The 17,872-nt window shown below is 38.3% G+C and overlaps 1 protein-coding gene across 1 annotated transcript; it reads right to left on the bottom strand.

Moving 5' to 3' along the window:
* Window positions 1-13,267: 13,267 nt before the first annotated feature.
* Window positions 13,268-17,174, bottom strand: LOC104245655 (zinc finger protein CONSTANS-LIKE 14-like). The gene is made up of 4 exons (XM_009801296.2): window positions 16,002-17,174; window positions 14,609-14,809; window positions 13,709-13,971; window positions 13,268-13,597 (listed from the first exon to the last, which is right to left on the bottom strand). Exons 1-4 carry the CDS (start codon window positions 16,854-16,856, stop codon window positions 13,495-13,497), a joined length of 1,422 nt encoding a protein of 473 aa, XP_009799598.1. The 5' UTR covers window positions 16,857-17,174; the 3' UTR covers window positions 13,268-13,494.
* Between the last annotated feature and the right edge of the window lie 698 nt (window positions 17,175-17,872).

Raw genomic sequence — 17,872 nt, 5'->3', positions numbered from 1 at the left:
GGTCTCGTACTGAATGGTGATCATAGAACCTTGCTGAAGGCGCTCAAACTGCCTCTGATATTCCTCTCTCTGAGTGATAGGGAGAAACTTCTCCAAAAATAGCTGAGAAAACTGATCCCAAGTCAAAGCAGCCAATCTAGCTAGTCTAGCAAACAAAGATCCCTCCACCATTTCTTGGCGGAACCTGATAAGCGAAAAGCAGTGAAGTGGACCCCATTGGTCTCCACTATTCCCATGTTCTGTAGAACCTCATGGCAACTGTCCAGATAGTCCTGGGGATCTTCTGAAGATGTACCGCCATAGGTAGTAGTGAAAACATTGATGAACCTATCCAACCTCTACAAAGCATATAAAGACATAGCTGATCCATCATCGGTCTGTGCTACAACACTCGGCGGAACTACCCCAACTAGCTGAGTTGCTGGAGTCTAAACCTGGGGAGCCATCTGCTCCAGAGTGTGAGTAGCGGGAGTCTGTGCTCCTCCCCTATCCCGAGAGATGGCTGGTGCTACAGGTAGTATGCCTGCCTAAGTAACACTCTCCATAAGGCCCACTAGGCGGACCAAAGCATCCTGAAGTACCGTGTAGCTATGAAACCCTCTGGAACCTGAGATGGCCCTGCTGGAACAGTCTGGGCCGGAACCAAATCGTCAAACTCCACCAGAGGCTCTGCCGCTGGTGTTTGCTGCTCAAGCTCTGGGCTGAGCTATACCCCTACCTCGGCCTCTAGCGGGGCCTCGGTTTCTACCTCTCATAGGAGCTGCCACTGGGCTCGGGCTGCTGATCAGTTGATGAAGCGTTACGCGTTCTTGCCATCTACGAAAGAATAGAGTAGAGTGTTCAATTAGCATTGAGAGATCAAAATGCATGACAAAGATGAATAGAAGTAAAAATGTTCCTAACTTTGTAACCTCTGGGGATAAGCATGGACGTCTCTGTACCGATCCCTCAGACTCTACCAAGCTTGTCCGTCAATTCTGAGACCTAAGCAACCTTGAGCTCTGATACCAACTTGTCACGACCCGAATTTTCCATCGTCGGGACCATGATGGCGCCTAACATTGTACCCGCTAGGCAAGCCAACGTTTCAGAATATCCTACCTTTTTCCTTTATCTTTCAAATATTTAAGACTTAACAAAATAAACCAGCAGAATTATATGCGGAAGAAAATAGTTTAAAAGCTTAACTTTATGCAATAACGAAAATCGAAATAACATCCACCCAGAATTGGTGTCACAACTCACGAACCGTCTAAGATTACTACAAATAAAGGTCCGAACGAAAAGCTTACATCTATCTTGAAAGTAAATAAAACAGAAAATGAAATGGGATAGAAGGGGACGCCAGGGCCTGCGAACGCCTACAAGACTACCTTGGGTCTCCGAACATGATCAGCCACTAGCTCCAAAATCTGCACAGAAAGTGCAGAGTGCAGTATCAGTAAAACCGACCCCATGTACTGGTAAGTGCCGAACCTAACCTCGATGAAGTAGTGACGAGGCTATGGCAGGGCATACAATAATTACAACCTGGAACAATTTATACTAAATAGAAAGGAAATATATAATGTAATAAAGTAATAACTGGCATTAAATAAATCTGGAACCCAACTATTCTACTAGTATTCAGCTATAACCAATCCTTAAGGGTGTTTCAACATCACAATAACTGACCTCAACAGATATGAACACATAACAACAACTGATGCAGCGCGCATTTTGATCCCATCATATAAACAACAACAGTAATAATATTTACCCTTATTCCTCTTTGTTGCGGCGTGCAACCCGATCCCACATGTTCATCCTTATTACTCCTCAACACATATCACTCTTATTCCTCATGTTGCAGTGTGCAACCCGATCCCACATGTCAACCCTTATTACTCTTTGTTGCAGCGCGCAACCCGATCCCACCAGACAATCACATTCTCCCTTATTCCTCCTGTTGCAGCGCGCAACTCGATCCCAATATATAAATCAACACCAATCACAAAATAAAGACAAGTGTTTCACATATTAATTCAAATCCTCCAATATACTTATACCTCAACCCACACAACGAAATATCACTACGACTATGAAACTTTACCAGTGTAAACTACTCAGCGAGACCAACCAAGGTGTACTATCAAGCACCAATAAGCTAATATAAGTTAACAGTGTAATAAAGTGAAACCATGAAATAATTAGATACTTCAATAAAGATAGCAACTGTTAATATGAAGCAATTAGGCATGGTAAAATTTATGACCAAGTAGCAATTAAGACATGGAAACAGTTATAAGCAAGTAGCAATTAAGACAAGAAATAGTATAATAGGAAACGGGTAAGGGAATAAACTAAAAATGGTAATTTGGTGGTGCATAGGTACTCGTCACCACACCTATACACCACACACATGAAATTTCACATAGCAAATAAGTCGGAGATTCCTATTCCCTCAAGTCAAGGTTAGACCAAACTCTTACCTCAAGCCAACGGATAGTTCAACACTCAATCACCGTTTTACCTCTCGATTCCACCATCAATTTACTCATATCTACTCATAATTAACTCAATAACATCAATAAAGGCTAAATAATTCAACTCCAATGCATAATTAAAGGTTTTCTACCATTTTCCCCAAAAAGTCAAATATCGACCCCGGGCCCGCTTAGTCAAAACTCAAAGTTCGGACCAAAACCCGATTACCCATTCACCCCCGCGCCCGGATATGCAATTGGTTTTGGAATCCGACCTCAATTTGAGGTCTAATTCCCCAAATTTCAAAATTCCCAAATTCCACCCAAAAACACCCAATTTCCCATGAAAGATTTCATAATGAAATCTTGCAAAAAGATGAGATAGATTAAAAGAGTTGAGTTAGAAATCACTTACCTATGATTTGGAGAAGTTTGGGTCTTTGGAAAATTGCCTAGAAAGGTTTAGGGTTCGAGAGATTTGAAAAATGGGTGAAAATACCTTCTAAGTTTTGATTTACACAGTCGCAGATATCGCATTTGCGATAACAGGTTCGCAAATGCGAACTTGCAAATGCGACTAAAGCATCACAAATGGGAAGCTTGGCCTGAGCTGCTGCCTTTGCAAATGTGAACTATTGTTCGCAAATGTGGTGACTGTTGGAGTCGCAATTGTGACAATGAGCTTCACAAATATGAAGGTCCCCCTCCCTGACCTTTGATCGCAAATGCGGTGAAACTTCATAAATGTGATGCTTGCATTTGCGAGCAGACTTCGCAATTGCAAAGTCTGCATATCTGCAACACAACAGCTAATTCTTTAAGTCTCAAAACACCCTGTAGCCTATCCAAAACTCACCCCAACCCTTGGGGCTCTAAACCAAACATGCACACAAGCCTTAAAACATCATACGGACTTGCTCGTACGATCAAATAGCCAAAATAACATCTCAAACAACGAATTTAGCACCAAAACTCATGAAATTTTCAATATAGTTTTAAACTTCTTATTTTCTCAACCAATGGTCCAAATCACGTCAAATTACTTCTGTTTTCCACCATATTTCACAGATAGGGTCTAAATACCATAATGGTCATGTACCGGGCTTCGGAACCAAAATATGGTCCCGATACCAACAAGATCAAATCTATTTAGATTTCCAATAACCATTACATTTTCAGTTAAATAATTTTCTTCACAAATTCATTTCTCGGGCTAGGGACCTCGGACGATTTCGGGCATACGCCCAAGTCCCATATTTTACTACAGACCCTCTAGTACCATCGGAACATGGGTCCGGGTCCGTTTCCCCAAAATGTTGACCGAAGTCAACTAAAATCATCTTTTTAAGCCAAAAATCATTATTTCTCAAATTTTTCATACAAAAGCTTTCCGGTATCGTTCTCGAACTGCGCATGCAAATTGAAGAGAGATAAAAGGAGGTTTTCAAGGCCTCAGAACATGAAAACGGATTCTAAAACAAAAGATGACCTTTTGGGTCATCACATTAAGTAGGGAGAATGTAACGACCTGATCAGTCATTTTGAGCTTTATTGTTCTATTCGGTGGTTTGTGACTTTGAGTAGATTCATATGTTGTATTATGACTTATGTGTATGATTGGTTTTTGTTTTCGAGTGGTTCGGGATAGATTTGGAAGAATGACCCTCGATTTGGAAGCTTTAAGTTGGAAGAGTTTACCGAGGTTTGACTTTTAGGTAAACAAACGCAAAATCAAGGTTTTTATAATTTCGATAGGTTCGTATGATAATTTTGGACTTGTACGTATGTTCGAATTCGATTTTGGAGGTTCCTAGAAGGATTCGCCACGATTTATCAAAAGTTGGCAGTTTAAAGAAATTAAGATATCATAAGTTTGGCAAAGAGTTGACTTTGATGCTATTAGACTCTAATTGGTGTTCCGACACTTTGTATAGGTCTATATAGTTGAATTGAACCTGTGTGCAAAGTTTTGAAATAATCTGAAGTGTTTGAAATAATAATGATTTAACAACTTAAGAGAAATTATACTCGGTTTGAGCCTCGATTATTTGTTATGATGTTCCTGTGGGTGTTTTGAGGATTTGGATAAGTTTGGATAATGTGTTTGTACTTGTTGGTATGATTGGATGGGGTCTCCAGGGGCTCGAGTGTGTTTTGGATCATTGGTTGATAAACTAATTAAGTTAAGAATTTGGAGTTTGGTCGTGGTCAATATCGGGTCAAGATGACCTCTTTCCGTGTTTTGGGTACGCGAGCAGGTTCATAGCGTATTCTGTGCTTGAAATGCATATATGGTTTGTGTTCTGAGGTTCTGAATGAGTTTTGGGTGCTAAAACGAAGGTTTTCTTATTGCTGGTTCTTTTTCTAGGGTAAATAATTACGAAAATATCATTTATGTCCCTGAAATTTTCAAACATCCGTTAAAACTTAAAAACATTAATTCCCTCGTGTTAAGGCCAAATTAGGTGATTCAAATGTCTATCTTGGGTGTAATCTTGCAAGGATTATATTGGGCTTATCAAATGTGAGTTTCAGAGTCATCTAGGATCTGATTCGAGCTAGAACAACTGTTGCATTTTTTACTTGTTCCGGAATTTAGTCACTTTTCTCACAAGGTTTCAGAGCTCGGATTTGGGCGATTTTGGAGGGAATTTTCACAATTTTGATTGGAGTAACTATTTTGACTCGAATTTGTTTATATTTCCTGATTCCAACCTTGAATTTAGCAATTGTTTGATGAATCAAACTGAAGAAACTGGCGATTTTAGTAAAAATCCATCTAAAACACAAATTGATCATTTGAAGACCGATTTGATGTCCGAATTGGATGAAATTGGTATGGATGGACTGTTATCAAAATGTGTATTTAGAATTTGTGAGTTTTGTCAGGTTACGGAGTGCGGGGCCGGGATTGACTTTTTGGGTTGACTTAAAGATTTTAGTTAAAGATCGATGCTTTATTATTCAGAATCATTTTCTATGGCTTTTGTTTATAATATTAAATTATTTTGGCTAGATTCGAGCCATCCGGAGGTTGTTTCACGCAGGAAAGGCTTTTTAGAGTATTAATTTAGCTTTTTTGAGGTAAGTGTCTTGCCTAGCTTTGTTGGAGTAATTTTTCCTATTAATTGATATTGTTTGCTACATACGGGGTGATGCATATGCGAGGTGACAAGCGTACATGTATGTGCCAGGTTATCCATGCTCGGGATAGATTATACGATTCTTTGTGCTTATTGGATTATGTGAACTTCTTGCCTCATGTTTTACTTGACTTCTATAATAATATGAATATGAAATTCAATGTCAGAAACCATGATTCAGCTTATTATAACTTCATTAAATTTGATGGATTTTTGGGAAACTATTGATGTGCTAAATTCGGTCATCACTATACCTAATCACGAATACATTGCTACGACCGTTCTTCTAGAGATGCTTGGGTTCCATACTTGAGTTGAAGATCGCCTTAGAGATTTGTTGAGACACTTAGGGTTCATGAAGTCTTTTGAATTGTTTAATTGTGTAAGAGTTGTGATTCTCATTCGCGTGGTGTATTTTATTTAACCACTCTTCTTGATGTTATCCGTGCTTCCTGCCTTGCTGGTTGTTGATGTGTGTGTGTGTGTGTGTTTATATATGGTGAGGAAGAGTGTAAAGCACGAAGGGTGATGTCGTGCCATTTAATATATATTATTATGCACGACAGATAATGTTGTGCCATTTTATTTACATTATCATGTGAGAATGAGAGTAAAAGCACGAAGGGTGATGTCGTGCCATTGCATTTACATTATCTTGTGACGACGAGAGTAAAAGCACAAAGGGTGATGTCGTGCCATTATTTCTATATTATCATGTGTTTTTGGCATGAATGGAGTTTTTGTGCATGTGCGGACGAGAAACATGCATTATTTTGTGATATATTTTCCTTGTGTATACGTTTATGCCTTTATCTTTAGTTGTTACTGTTACACCTATATTTTTATGATGCTTGTGGTTGTCACATTTTTGCCTTTTTTCCTTATTTGATATTGTTCTATATGTTCCTTCTATTTGTTACTTATTGTTACGTTCATGTATACCTTCTTGTTTGTTATATGTACATCATGCCTTTTTCTCGTTTGTTGTGATGCCACCTAAACCTTCCACCTCATTAGTTGTTGAAACATATGTTCTTCTACCTTACTTGTTGTCACTACTTTTTTGTCTCTTACCTCGTCTGCTATTGTTTTCCATATGCTTTTGACTTGTTTATTGTTGTTATCTGTGTACTCTCTATTTCATAGATACTATTATGGATATTTCTTTTACCTGGTTGGTACTGTTATACATATGCTCTGTGAGGATGAGATAAATGCACGAAAGGTGTTGTCGTGCCAATTAATTTGTCATACATACACATATTTGGTGAGGATGAGATAAATGCACGAAGGGTGTTACCGTGCCATTTAAGTTGATTTCTTAAACACATTCCTCATACTGACTGTGATGTCTTTTTGCAATCATTACTGCTTCGCATATTTGTTCTTGTACTCTTCTCTGTTATTTCTAGTATTGTTTCTATTGCAAATCTACTGCACAGGTTATATTTGTGAGTATCTTTTGACTTAAAAACCTCGTCACTACTTCAGCGAGGTTAGTTAAGATACTTATTGAGTACATGGGATCGGTTATACTCCTGCTATACTTTTGCACCTTGCGTGCAGATCTTGTAGTGGTTTAGCTGTGGAAGACAGAGCCTTGAATTGAAGACGTATCCACACTCCAGATACCACCTACTAATTGTTTCCGATAATTTAGGATTTATATTTTTGTATACGTAAATTTCGAATAAATGATGTATCTTTTCTCAAACTGAAATTATAATCTTATTCATAGTTGCTCGTGACTTATACTATCAGTCCTTGGGATATTATATGGAATTCAGTTATATTATTGTTGACCACTTTTATTTCATTAGAATTGTATTGACTGTTGTCGGATTTACCTAGCGGGTTAGGTTAGGTGTCTTCACGACTATGTGGATTTTGGGTCGTGACAATCAGTTTACACAAGTCATCTTCCAATCCACTAAGGATATAGTTCATGTATTGGAAGTCAGAACATTTCCATGCCTCAGTCACAATAATCATTGTCGAGAGTTCCTTATGTAGGACTAGAACATCCTCCTTAATGAACTTTTGCAAACTTAGAGCAGTCAAATAAAAGAACATCATTTGTTGTCATCTCTTGAAATTAGTGCCAAAATTATTTTGGGCTTTTCTGCCGAAATCGATATCGGTGGAGGTACAAAGTGGCTTGAAGAGATAGTCTGTCTTGTAAAGCCAACCACCGGAACTGTTGTGTGTGTCATATTTATTAAGCACGACACAATTATTCTTAATAAACCATGAAGATATTAATCTTCAAACCGAGTAATATCTCACACTATCATAATTACAAGAATGGCAAAGTTTTTAAACATTCAATTAAGTAATAAATCGGAGTCAAAAGTCACATAGATTTTAATCTCCAAATGAGTAAAAAGTCACTTAGACTTTATTATCTGAAAAATGAGAGAAAATTATAAAGACTTTAAATCTCAAAGAAAGAGTAGAAAATCAAGAAGATTTTAGTCTCCAAACAGGAGTAGAAAATTACGAGGGTTTTAAAAGAAATTCAAATGACTTCTCAACTAAGTCATTACAACACTTAAATAATTTGATCTCTTACTCTAATCGAACAAGTATATGTACATCTTTATATATTATTATATTTATGATCTCAATTCTTTCGAGTATTAGTATAAGCCTAAATAATGTCTTACTTCCTTGAAGATGTCATGCATTCTACCAAATTGTATATTAACAAACAGTTTTATATTGGTCAAGGGAAAAAATAAATTTACCTTAAAAATATAGGGAATATATGTTACTCCTAAGCATGCATGTAACTCTAAATATATAATAAGAGATCATCATGTAATAAACATTTGCCTTAACAATAACAACAACAACAACAATAACAAGCCCACAACTGGAGTTTGGGGAGGGTAAAGTGTACGCAGACCTTATCCCTACCTGATGAAGATAGAGAGACTGTTCCCGAAAGACCCTCGGCTCAAAGGAAATGAAAATGAAACATCTGCCTCAACATTTATATCATTTATGTTTTATCAATCATAAGGGTAGGAAATAAAAAATAGTAAATATAAGACAAAGTGAAAGAAAAATAGAATCCATTTTGCTGTCATCAAACCGTCCTTTCCAATCTCTTCGAATAATGGCTTGAAACATCAGAATCCTTGCCAGGTTGTAACATTTTACATAAAGTAATTTTACCAGAGAACTCTATTTCAACCGTGAGAACTGGTATCATTTGGCACGTTTGAAGCAAACTTTGTGAAGTCAAGTGCTAATTCATGGCAAATCTCTTTTGTGTTGACGATCAGTATTCTGCATGATTTTTTATTTTTTTTTTATTTTTTTTTTTGTGAAGAATACTCATACTGTGAGGAGTAAACATATTTTGCAACCGTTCATGTCAAGCGTGACTTTTGACTTTTGATCTCTGATTGTGAATATGTGATATTGAAACCAAGTCATAATAATTCCATCATTAGTCAAACCAAAACAATGACTGAGGGTGGCATGTTAAGCGGCCTTTGGTCCAAGCAATCCAAAATGTATATGCGTCCTTTAATAAAAGAATCCAAAAACAAGATGCAATTTACTCAATAAATAATTTTGATGCAAATCGATCAAGCAAATTGCGCCCCAAGACTTTAAACACAGACAGATTCAGCCAAGGACCATCCGACAATGTTCGCTGCTGCTGCTTTTTTTTTTCTTTCTTCGTAGCAGAAAAACTGCCACAATTTTTCCTCTATCAGCCATCAGAAGAAATAGTTCCCATCTTAAATTCCTTAAGCTTATTAAAAACTGTGTTCGAAACAGTAAAGAAAACCGAATAACTAGAATAACACAAACATAGTAAATTAATTCGGGCCCACAGAATTCATTGTGTGTCCTTAAAGAATTTAATCCCCTCACAGTATTCAAGGTATAGGATTATTTTGTCTCAACATAGAACGAATTTACCTTGTTGGAGTAGCAATACTTCAAACTCAAAGATAGGAAACAAATCACACAATGCAGATTCTGTTTGATTTTAAAAATATGGAGAAACATTTGGCAATTCGTTGAAAATATCTGAAATAATGCCTTAGTATTTAAAGGCAAAGAAATGGTTAGATGAAGATGTGCAGTTCAAAAGGTACATTTTCCTATTCACACCTTAAAACCCTACAAACGTTTGACGCTAAAATGTTCAAACACAATTTTGGTACATTAGCAGTTCCAGTTTAAAACTTGTTACTGGTAGAACTTCGGATTCACATATGAAATTTTTATACACATCACACATCCAACTAATTAGAAAAAACATAGAGACAATTAATTTGGCATACACAAAAGATAGTCCGCTTCTATATATGATTGACAAAAGCACCTGAGTTGAACAAATAAGTAAAAAGAAAAATCTTACTACATGTCATTGTTATTTCTGTACAAAACGCCACCTCGCATTGGCCAGCCTACTTCTTTGTGAGCTTTTGGTAGGTCCATTGCGACGGGTTTCATAACGCAATAGCCATTTCTTGAACAAGAGCTCATCACATTCTGATTATTCGTCCCTCTCTTTACACTACAGTTGTGGCCACCACAGCTCGTTTCCACCACCACCCTTCCTCTTCTCTTACTCTCCATCTGGTACCGTTTCCTCAGGCGTTGGCTTTTGATAATTGCACTCACTCTATCCTTACTATGCTTTCTGTGTATTGATGTTGGCATGGTCTCAAGTCCCATTAACTTAGCTACTACTCCTGGTTTACACCAAACCACTCGCTCCCCTGCTATTGCCGGGGGCATGTTTTGAGTTTGAGTTTGAGTTTTCATCTCCATTTTCCTCAGCTCGCGGTTGCAGCATACTGATTTTCTAACACCAACACTTGTGGTTAGCAAAGGAGACATGTCATGGAAAGAAGACCGGTACATGGCATCTTTGCCATCCAGAGAAAAGCGAGGATACTGGTTTAGCGCGTTCCTTGCAGTTCGAAGAATGTCTGAACTGTTGGCACAAGACATTCTATGCTGCCCATATTCGTTCAGCTTTTCTCTTCTAGCCATTTTCTCCCCCATGTCCAATTGGAGCAACATCTCCTCCAAGGTTGTCGGGTTATCCCTTTCGTTCAGCTTTAGATCAGTAGTAGCAGTGACCATCATGTAAGTGGATGAGAGAGGGCGGGCAGAGGCTGCAGTTTGATGGTTGAGAGTGGAGGTAGAGCTTTCGTTATTACAGAAGGTTTTAAAGCCTTTCCTCAGCTTAGCTCCCATGACATTCTTCAACTGAAAGAAAGACAAGTCCTTCATGGAGACCAATATTACTCTGTTTTAGTTTGAATAATTCAAGTGACTGAAAACATTGTTCAAATTGTCTCATAAAGAAAGAAATGCAAAGGCGTGAATGAAGTAAATAGGAAGCGGTAGGTTCTTTTCTCTGCTAGATGATCCTTAAAAGCATTCACAGGATAAAAGAGCTTTCACAAGATATCCCAACCTACACACTTCACATCTCCGCAAGAAAAAGCTATACTATCACGGATCAATGCGCAAGTGGCAACCCATGTCCAATTGGAGCAACATCTCCTCCAAGGTTGTCGGGTTATCCCTTTCGTTCAGCTTTAGATCAGTAGTAGCAGTGACCATCATGTAAGTGGATGAGAGAGGGCGGGCAGAGGCTGCAGTTTGATGGTTGAGGGTGGAGGTAGAGCTTTCGTTATTACAGAAGGTTTTAAAGCCTTTCCTCAGCTTAGCTCCCATGACATTCTTCAACTGAAAGAAAGACAAGTCCTTCATGGAGACCAATATTACTCTGTTTTAGTTTGAATAATTCAAGTGACTGAAAACATTGTTCAAATTGTCTCATAAAGAAAGAAATGCAAAGGCGTGAATGAAGTAAATAGGAAGCGGTAGGTTCTTTTCTCTGCTAGATGATCCTTAAAAGCATTCACAGGATAAAAGAGCTTTCACAAGATATCCCAACCTACACACTTCACATCTCCGCAAGAAAAAGCTATACTATCACGGATCAATGCGCAAGTGGCTTAATTTATGCCTGCATCTTTTATTAACACTCATCTACATTTGCTTCTTCATTTCCTTGATGAACCAACAGTATTTCCTCCAAAACACAATTAAGAGCCGTCATCTACATCCGCAATGTTAATACATCATTTGAATTTTAATACTACCCCCGTTTCAATTTAGATGAGGTTGTTTGATTCGACACGGAGTTTAAGGGAAAAAAAGACTTGAAACTTGTGGTCTTAAAAGCTTAAGGGGTAAAAGTTTTGTAGGATCATGACATTTATATAGTTATAAAAGCTTCTCATTAAAGGTAAAATGGGTAAAATGAAGAGTTTAAAGTTAAATTATTTTCAAATTTAAAAATGTGTCATTTATTTTGGAACAGACCAAAAAAGAAAGCACCTATCTAATTGGAAACAGAGGGAGTACTATGTTGAATTTAATAAGAAAGCAACAGCTGCACGGGGTTAAGATAATCATTCCACGTTAGTAAACGAGAACCGTCAGATACAAACAAATTAACCCACATCACCAAACAAATTTTCTTCTATCGAGTTGCATTATTAAACAAATGAATCATCTGAGTCTTGCTTCGCGCAGCTTGTCATCTATGGGGTCACACTCACCTTCTCCGGAATATCTTCATTCATGATCTTATCCATCTTAGTGTGCCCGCACATCCACCTCAGCATCCTCATTTTTTATACTTTCATCTTGTGGATATGCGAGTTCTTAACTGACCAACACTCAGCCACATACAACATGGTCGGTCTAACCACCGCTCTATAGAACTTACCTTTGAGTATCAGTGGCACTTTCTTGTCACACAGGATTCCAGAAGCTAATCTCCACTTCATCCACCCCACCCTTATACGGTGTGTGACAATCTCGTCGATCTCACCATCCCCCTGTATAACCGACCCAAAGTACTTGAAACTGCCCCTCTTGGGGATGACCTATGATTCAAGCCTCATGTCCACTCCCGCTTCCTTCGGGTCGGCGTTGAACTTGCACTCTAGGTATTCCGTCTTAGTCCTGCTCAACTTGAAACCATTAGACTCGAGGGCCTGTCTCCAAACCTCCAGCCTCTCGTTGACATCGCCTCGCGTCTCATCAATTAGAACGATGCCGTCAGCAAATAACATACATCATGGCACCTCCCCTTAGATATGGTGTGTCAGTGCATCCATCACCAGGGCAAATAGGAATGGGCTGAGCGCCGACCCTTGGTGCAACCCCATAACAATCTGAAAATGCTCCGAGTCGCCTCCCACTGTCCTAACCCGAGTCTTAGCTCCATCATACATGTCCTTAATCACCCTAATGTAAGTAATCGGTACACCTTTTGCCTCCAGGCATCTTCATAAAACCTCTCTAGGAACCTTATCATACGTTTTCTTCATATCAATAAACACCATATGCAGGTCCTTCTGTACTGTTCCACCAACCTCCTAATAAGGTGGATAGCTTCCTTGGTAGAACGCCCTGACATGAACACGAACTAGTTGTCTGAAATAAACACCGTCCTCCTCAACCTCACTTCTATCACCCTCTCCCAAACTTTCATAGCATGACTCAATAATTTGATACCCCTATAGTTGTTAGGGTTGTGGATATCACTTTTGTTCTTTGTGGATTCATATCATAAAATATCCCAATCAATGCCAGACAAAATTAGCCAAGATTTCACTTCCAAGACTTGCCTCAAAAGGCTGGTCCCAATCAAGGTTGTACATGCAAGCACTTGATATATATGCAGAAGCACGAAGAGTGAGTAGAATATTAACTAACAAATGGTGCTACAGATGCACAACGCATCCTAAGATTACAAATATTAAGCAGGCTAAGAAATATATACATACAGACAGAAAGATCCTTATCCTCTGTCATTCAACGGGTATTCAGCCATCTGGAGCTTCATTAGCCTTGACAAATCGACCCTTAACTCGCTTTCTAGTATCAGCTCTTGCCTTCCTTGATTCATAACGAATGTGCTTATCATATCTGGACATCACAACTCACACTCAGAGATTCAACAAAACCGAGATATAGGGATAAACTCAAGAGGTGACAAGGGAAAACTATGCTGAAGGAAAACTAAAAGAAATAACCTACCTTCGTGTTTTCTTTTTCTCCTTATAACGTTGCATTGCATTTCCTCTGTTCTTCGCCAGAAGCTCCATATCAGCCTTGAGTATTTCCTCACCGGTGTTTTCACCTCCCACAAAAATGCTTTGCTCCATAAAGTTCAAATCTTTAGACACACCACAGCATTTCCGTTTAGCATAACCAGAGTCAGAAGAAAGCTTAATTATTGGTAAATTGTTGCTCTCAGATGTAGCTGGCCCCTGGCTTCCCCCTCGGTTATTCGAATTATTCTGCAAGGCATGAAGCAAGTAATTTCTCAGATTCAAGAGGAAGACATTATTATACCATACCATTTGACACATCCGTCTTTTTGCAGATAACTTCACTATCCATCCATGTATACCAAAGAGAAAATGAAGCGTTACTGTCAGCATTACTATGTATGGCCTCACTATCGATCATTTATTTATTAATCAGGTAATAATGTGGTACCTCAAATTCTCAATAACATTAACCCAAGCTAATTGGAAAAAGTAATGTCAAAAGCAGTGTCCAAGGTGAATCAACAGAACCACTAATGGTCGTGGTTCCTAAAGCAGACTATAGAAAGTTCTAGAGTTAATTAAAATTGACATGGCCGTATTCTGGTTAAATGTATTGCAGAATCAGTTGTACACCATGCCTTTGTTAGAATTTACAAAATTGTAAAGGTATTATATATCCGACTCCTTAACACAAAAGAAACCTCAACAATCCTCCAAGACAGAACAAAGAACTGACAAGGTTGGTAACAGACATCTGTCACTCAGACATTTTTGTTATCTGTCACTTAAAGTACGGGTTTCAAGACTCAATCATGCCACAATAATTGATTTAATGGATTAAAATAGAACAAATGAGATAAACTTAACGGTGGCTAGAGCTTACACTGAAAGCTGTCATATCTTCATGGGCAACTGAGCGGTTAATGCCTGAGAGTTCTAATCCTTTTGAAGTTGCTAATGATGTTCCTTTTATGAGTTCACCATAGCTTTTCATCATGTAAGCCATGTCGCTCTCACTGTAGTCGGCTTCCACTGAGCTTGACTGTTCATGGCTCCTCAACTGCCCCAGATTGAAATCCCATATCTGAAAAAGCAAACACAACAAGGCCGTGAATACAATCAGTCCAACTTCAAGAACTGGATCAAAGAAGGAAGCAGTAGAGGAGAAGAAGCTAGTATCATTTCAGGTAACTAAAGAGGGTACAAAATAAAGTATATCAGCAACATGTCCTGTTCAACCATATCTCTTCCTTTTAAATTTTGTCAGTTCAAAAGAGCAAAAGTATAATTCTCTGACAAGTCTATTTTACAGTCATTAAGCTCGTTGCATGTTTTTAAATTTCATAATGCTTTTCACCAGAGAAGATTAAAGGTGTACGACTGATTTTGACAGCTCAAAGATAGTTCTGAATATCATATTTTTTCAAAAATGGAAATAGACAATCCCATTTTAGAAAAAGAAACGGGAATAGAAGATTGTCTTAATATTGAAACAGAATATCAAATGCAACATAGTAGCATTATGTATCTTTATTTACTTAAAAATGAAGATACTATCTTGAGACACACCTCAACAACCAAAATAGACCATAGAGAGAATATGTGGTTCTCATGCAACTTTATGCATATGCCAAAATCACTAAAAACCACAAAAACGAGGATCGACTGGTATAGATCTAGATTATTACCCACAACCAACTCAAGATCTAACAAAACTTGACAGAAAAGGAAATTTTGCATGCTGCCGGTACAAATATGACATAACCAATTCCATTAGTACAAGAAATTTTTTTCCCAACCTCTAAAACGCCTACCCCCAAGATTCCAATATGACAGAATTTTCCTCTGCTTTGTAGATGCGCACTGGAAACAAATCAAAGCAGAATCTCAAGTCTGTTCACATCCCAAATATACTCAAAAGGCACCAAACACTATAATGATATGGGCTTATCATCTATTCTTTTCTCAACTCAAACGAATCATCATACGTGCAGATTCATGTTGGATGTTCAATTATCAATCAAATCACTATTAGTATGAAGAAATGCCCAGTTCAATGACGACTCGATGCTAAAAAAACAGTTTTTATTCTGCAATTCTGCACGACACGCTTTAGCTTTTCACATTTGAAACAAAGGCAATTTTATTGAACAATATGTGATATAAAGAACAAGACAACAGAAGTGGATTAATTCATCACACTTGTTCAGGCTATGCAAAATATCCTAGCTATGACCGATAAAGTTATAATTAGCACCATGAAATTATGATAATACCTGGGTGTTTTGAACATAGGAATTTCCGCTCGACAAAATATTCCCTTCCACCATGCGGTCACTGTTTTTTGAATTATGAGGCTTCTGCATCATAAGCAAAGAGGTAAACGGCACACTCTGCGGCTCAAGCTGCTGATTGACACCACCCATAACCGCATCACTCCCCTCCGTCACATTAACATTTCCCTGCCAATCACTACTCCCATTAGGTGTCTTTGGAACTAAATCTTCCGATCCACCTCCAACCCCATCTGCCAAATCTCTCTTGAATAACTCAATTAATTGTTTCAATATCACTTGTTTCTGCTTGCCACAAGTTGGATTTTGTTTTCTACCCACCTCACGAGTTGTGGAGTAAATCCCAGAATTGTTATTATTAGCGTTAGGTACCATTAAATCTTTCAACAAGACAGAAGAAGGAGGAGGAATAACATCCTTACACATCCAATTACAAGGCTCTAAAAAACCATTCCAAGTGGGCTGTAAATGAGTAGGTGTTGGTGGTTTCTTGGCCTCAATATCTAAACCCCAAGCTGAAGCAAGCTCAGAAGCACAAGGACATCCAGAGAACCCTTCAACAGGGGTCCGATCGTGTGCACAGCTGCCGTGAGCATCCCAATCGCATTCTTGGCAGAGTACGAGGTTGTCAGTGGCGCAACGGATGGAGACAGGCTCGGAGCCACAGTTGTCACAGATCTGAGATCGGATGTGTTTCTTGGAGAGGGCGTTAGCTGAATGAACGTGCTGGTCACAGAAAAGACACAGCTTTGCTGAATCAGCTCGACAGTAAAGTACGGCAATCTGCTGATTGCAGAAATCGCAGGGACGGCTGTCTCCACTGCTTCTCTGGCTCATTATTACGATTCCAAAACCCTAGGAAAACGATCTGGGTTTGGCGGCGCTAAGCTAGAAATATTGTGCAATCTTGTCTTGATAAGAACACAAAAAGATTTTATTTTTTGTATGTCAAGAGTTTGAAGGCTAGGTTTAATTAGTTGATGATATTTGGATTTTGGATTTTCTGAATGTTTAACAAGAGTTCAATGTTTGTTCTTCAAACTTTGAAATGGACAGAGATGATAGATGATCTCGCGCAAATTGGATGGAATGAGGAGGGGAGGGCGAAGAGGTGGGGTTCCTAAATCTTAAAATATCTTACAACTTTTCGCTGACTGGCGTACGGTTGCATCTTTTCTGACCTCACCAACCTTTTTAAATGACTATTATTCCTACTCTTATTTACTTACTGCTGTATAGTCTCGAGTCCAAAACTTTTTTGATGTTTTTTTGGACAAAAAATATTTTTCTACTACTTAAAAAAGAAGTTACATAAACGAGTAAAATGCAGTATTATACTGCGAACTATTTTAACGGAAACCGTTAAAGTAAAATGCAGCATGTACTATGTTTTACTTTAAATTTTTATTTTTTTTGTAATTCGCAGTACCATACTGCATTTTACTTTAAATTTTTTTTTGTTTTTGTAATTCACAGTATAATACTGCATTTTATACGAAAATCTGGGCCCAACTATATTTTATTAAAGTTGTTCGCAGTATTATACAGCGTTTTACTTAAAACGTAGTATAATACTGCGAATAGCTTTAATAAAATAAACCCCCTTCTTCTTCCTTGGACCACTGAACCGACGCCCCCTCTTTTAAAAATTCCGATTCTGCTGGTCCCCCCTCCCCCACCCCGCGACAAACTTCAAAAAAAAAAATTCGGCCCCACCCGTCACCTAAAGAGCAAGGAGTGTAGGTCCCACATACAAGACAAGCTTTGGATTCTTTCTTTCGGGTGCAAAAATTCGATTTCAATCAAATTCAAAAAACTTAAATCAAGGTATTTCGATTTTGTTTATGTCGAAA

Source organism: Nicotiana sylvestris, chromosome 12 (genome assembly GCF_000393655.2).
Source record: "Nicotiana sylvestris chromosome 12, ASM39365v2, whole genome shotgun sequence".
Taxonomy (NCBI): Eukaryota; Viridiplantae; Streptophyta; class Magnoliopsida; order Solanales; family Solanaceae; genus Nicotiana; species Nicotiana sylvestris.
Note: the sequence above shows the minus strand (reverse complement) of the source record. Positions and strands in the feature narration are given on the sequence as shown.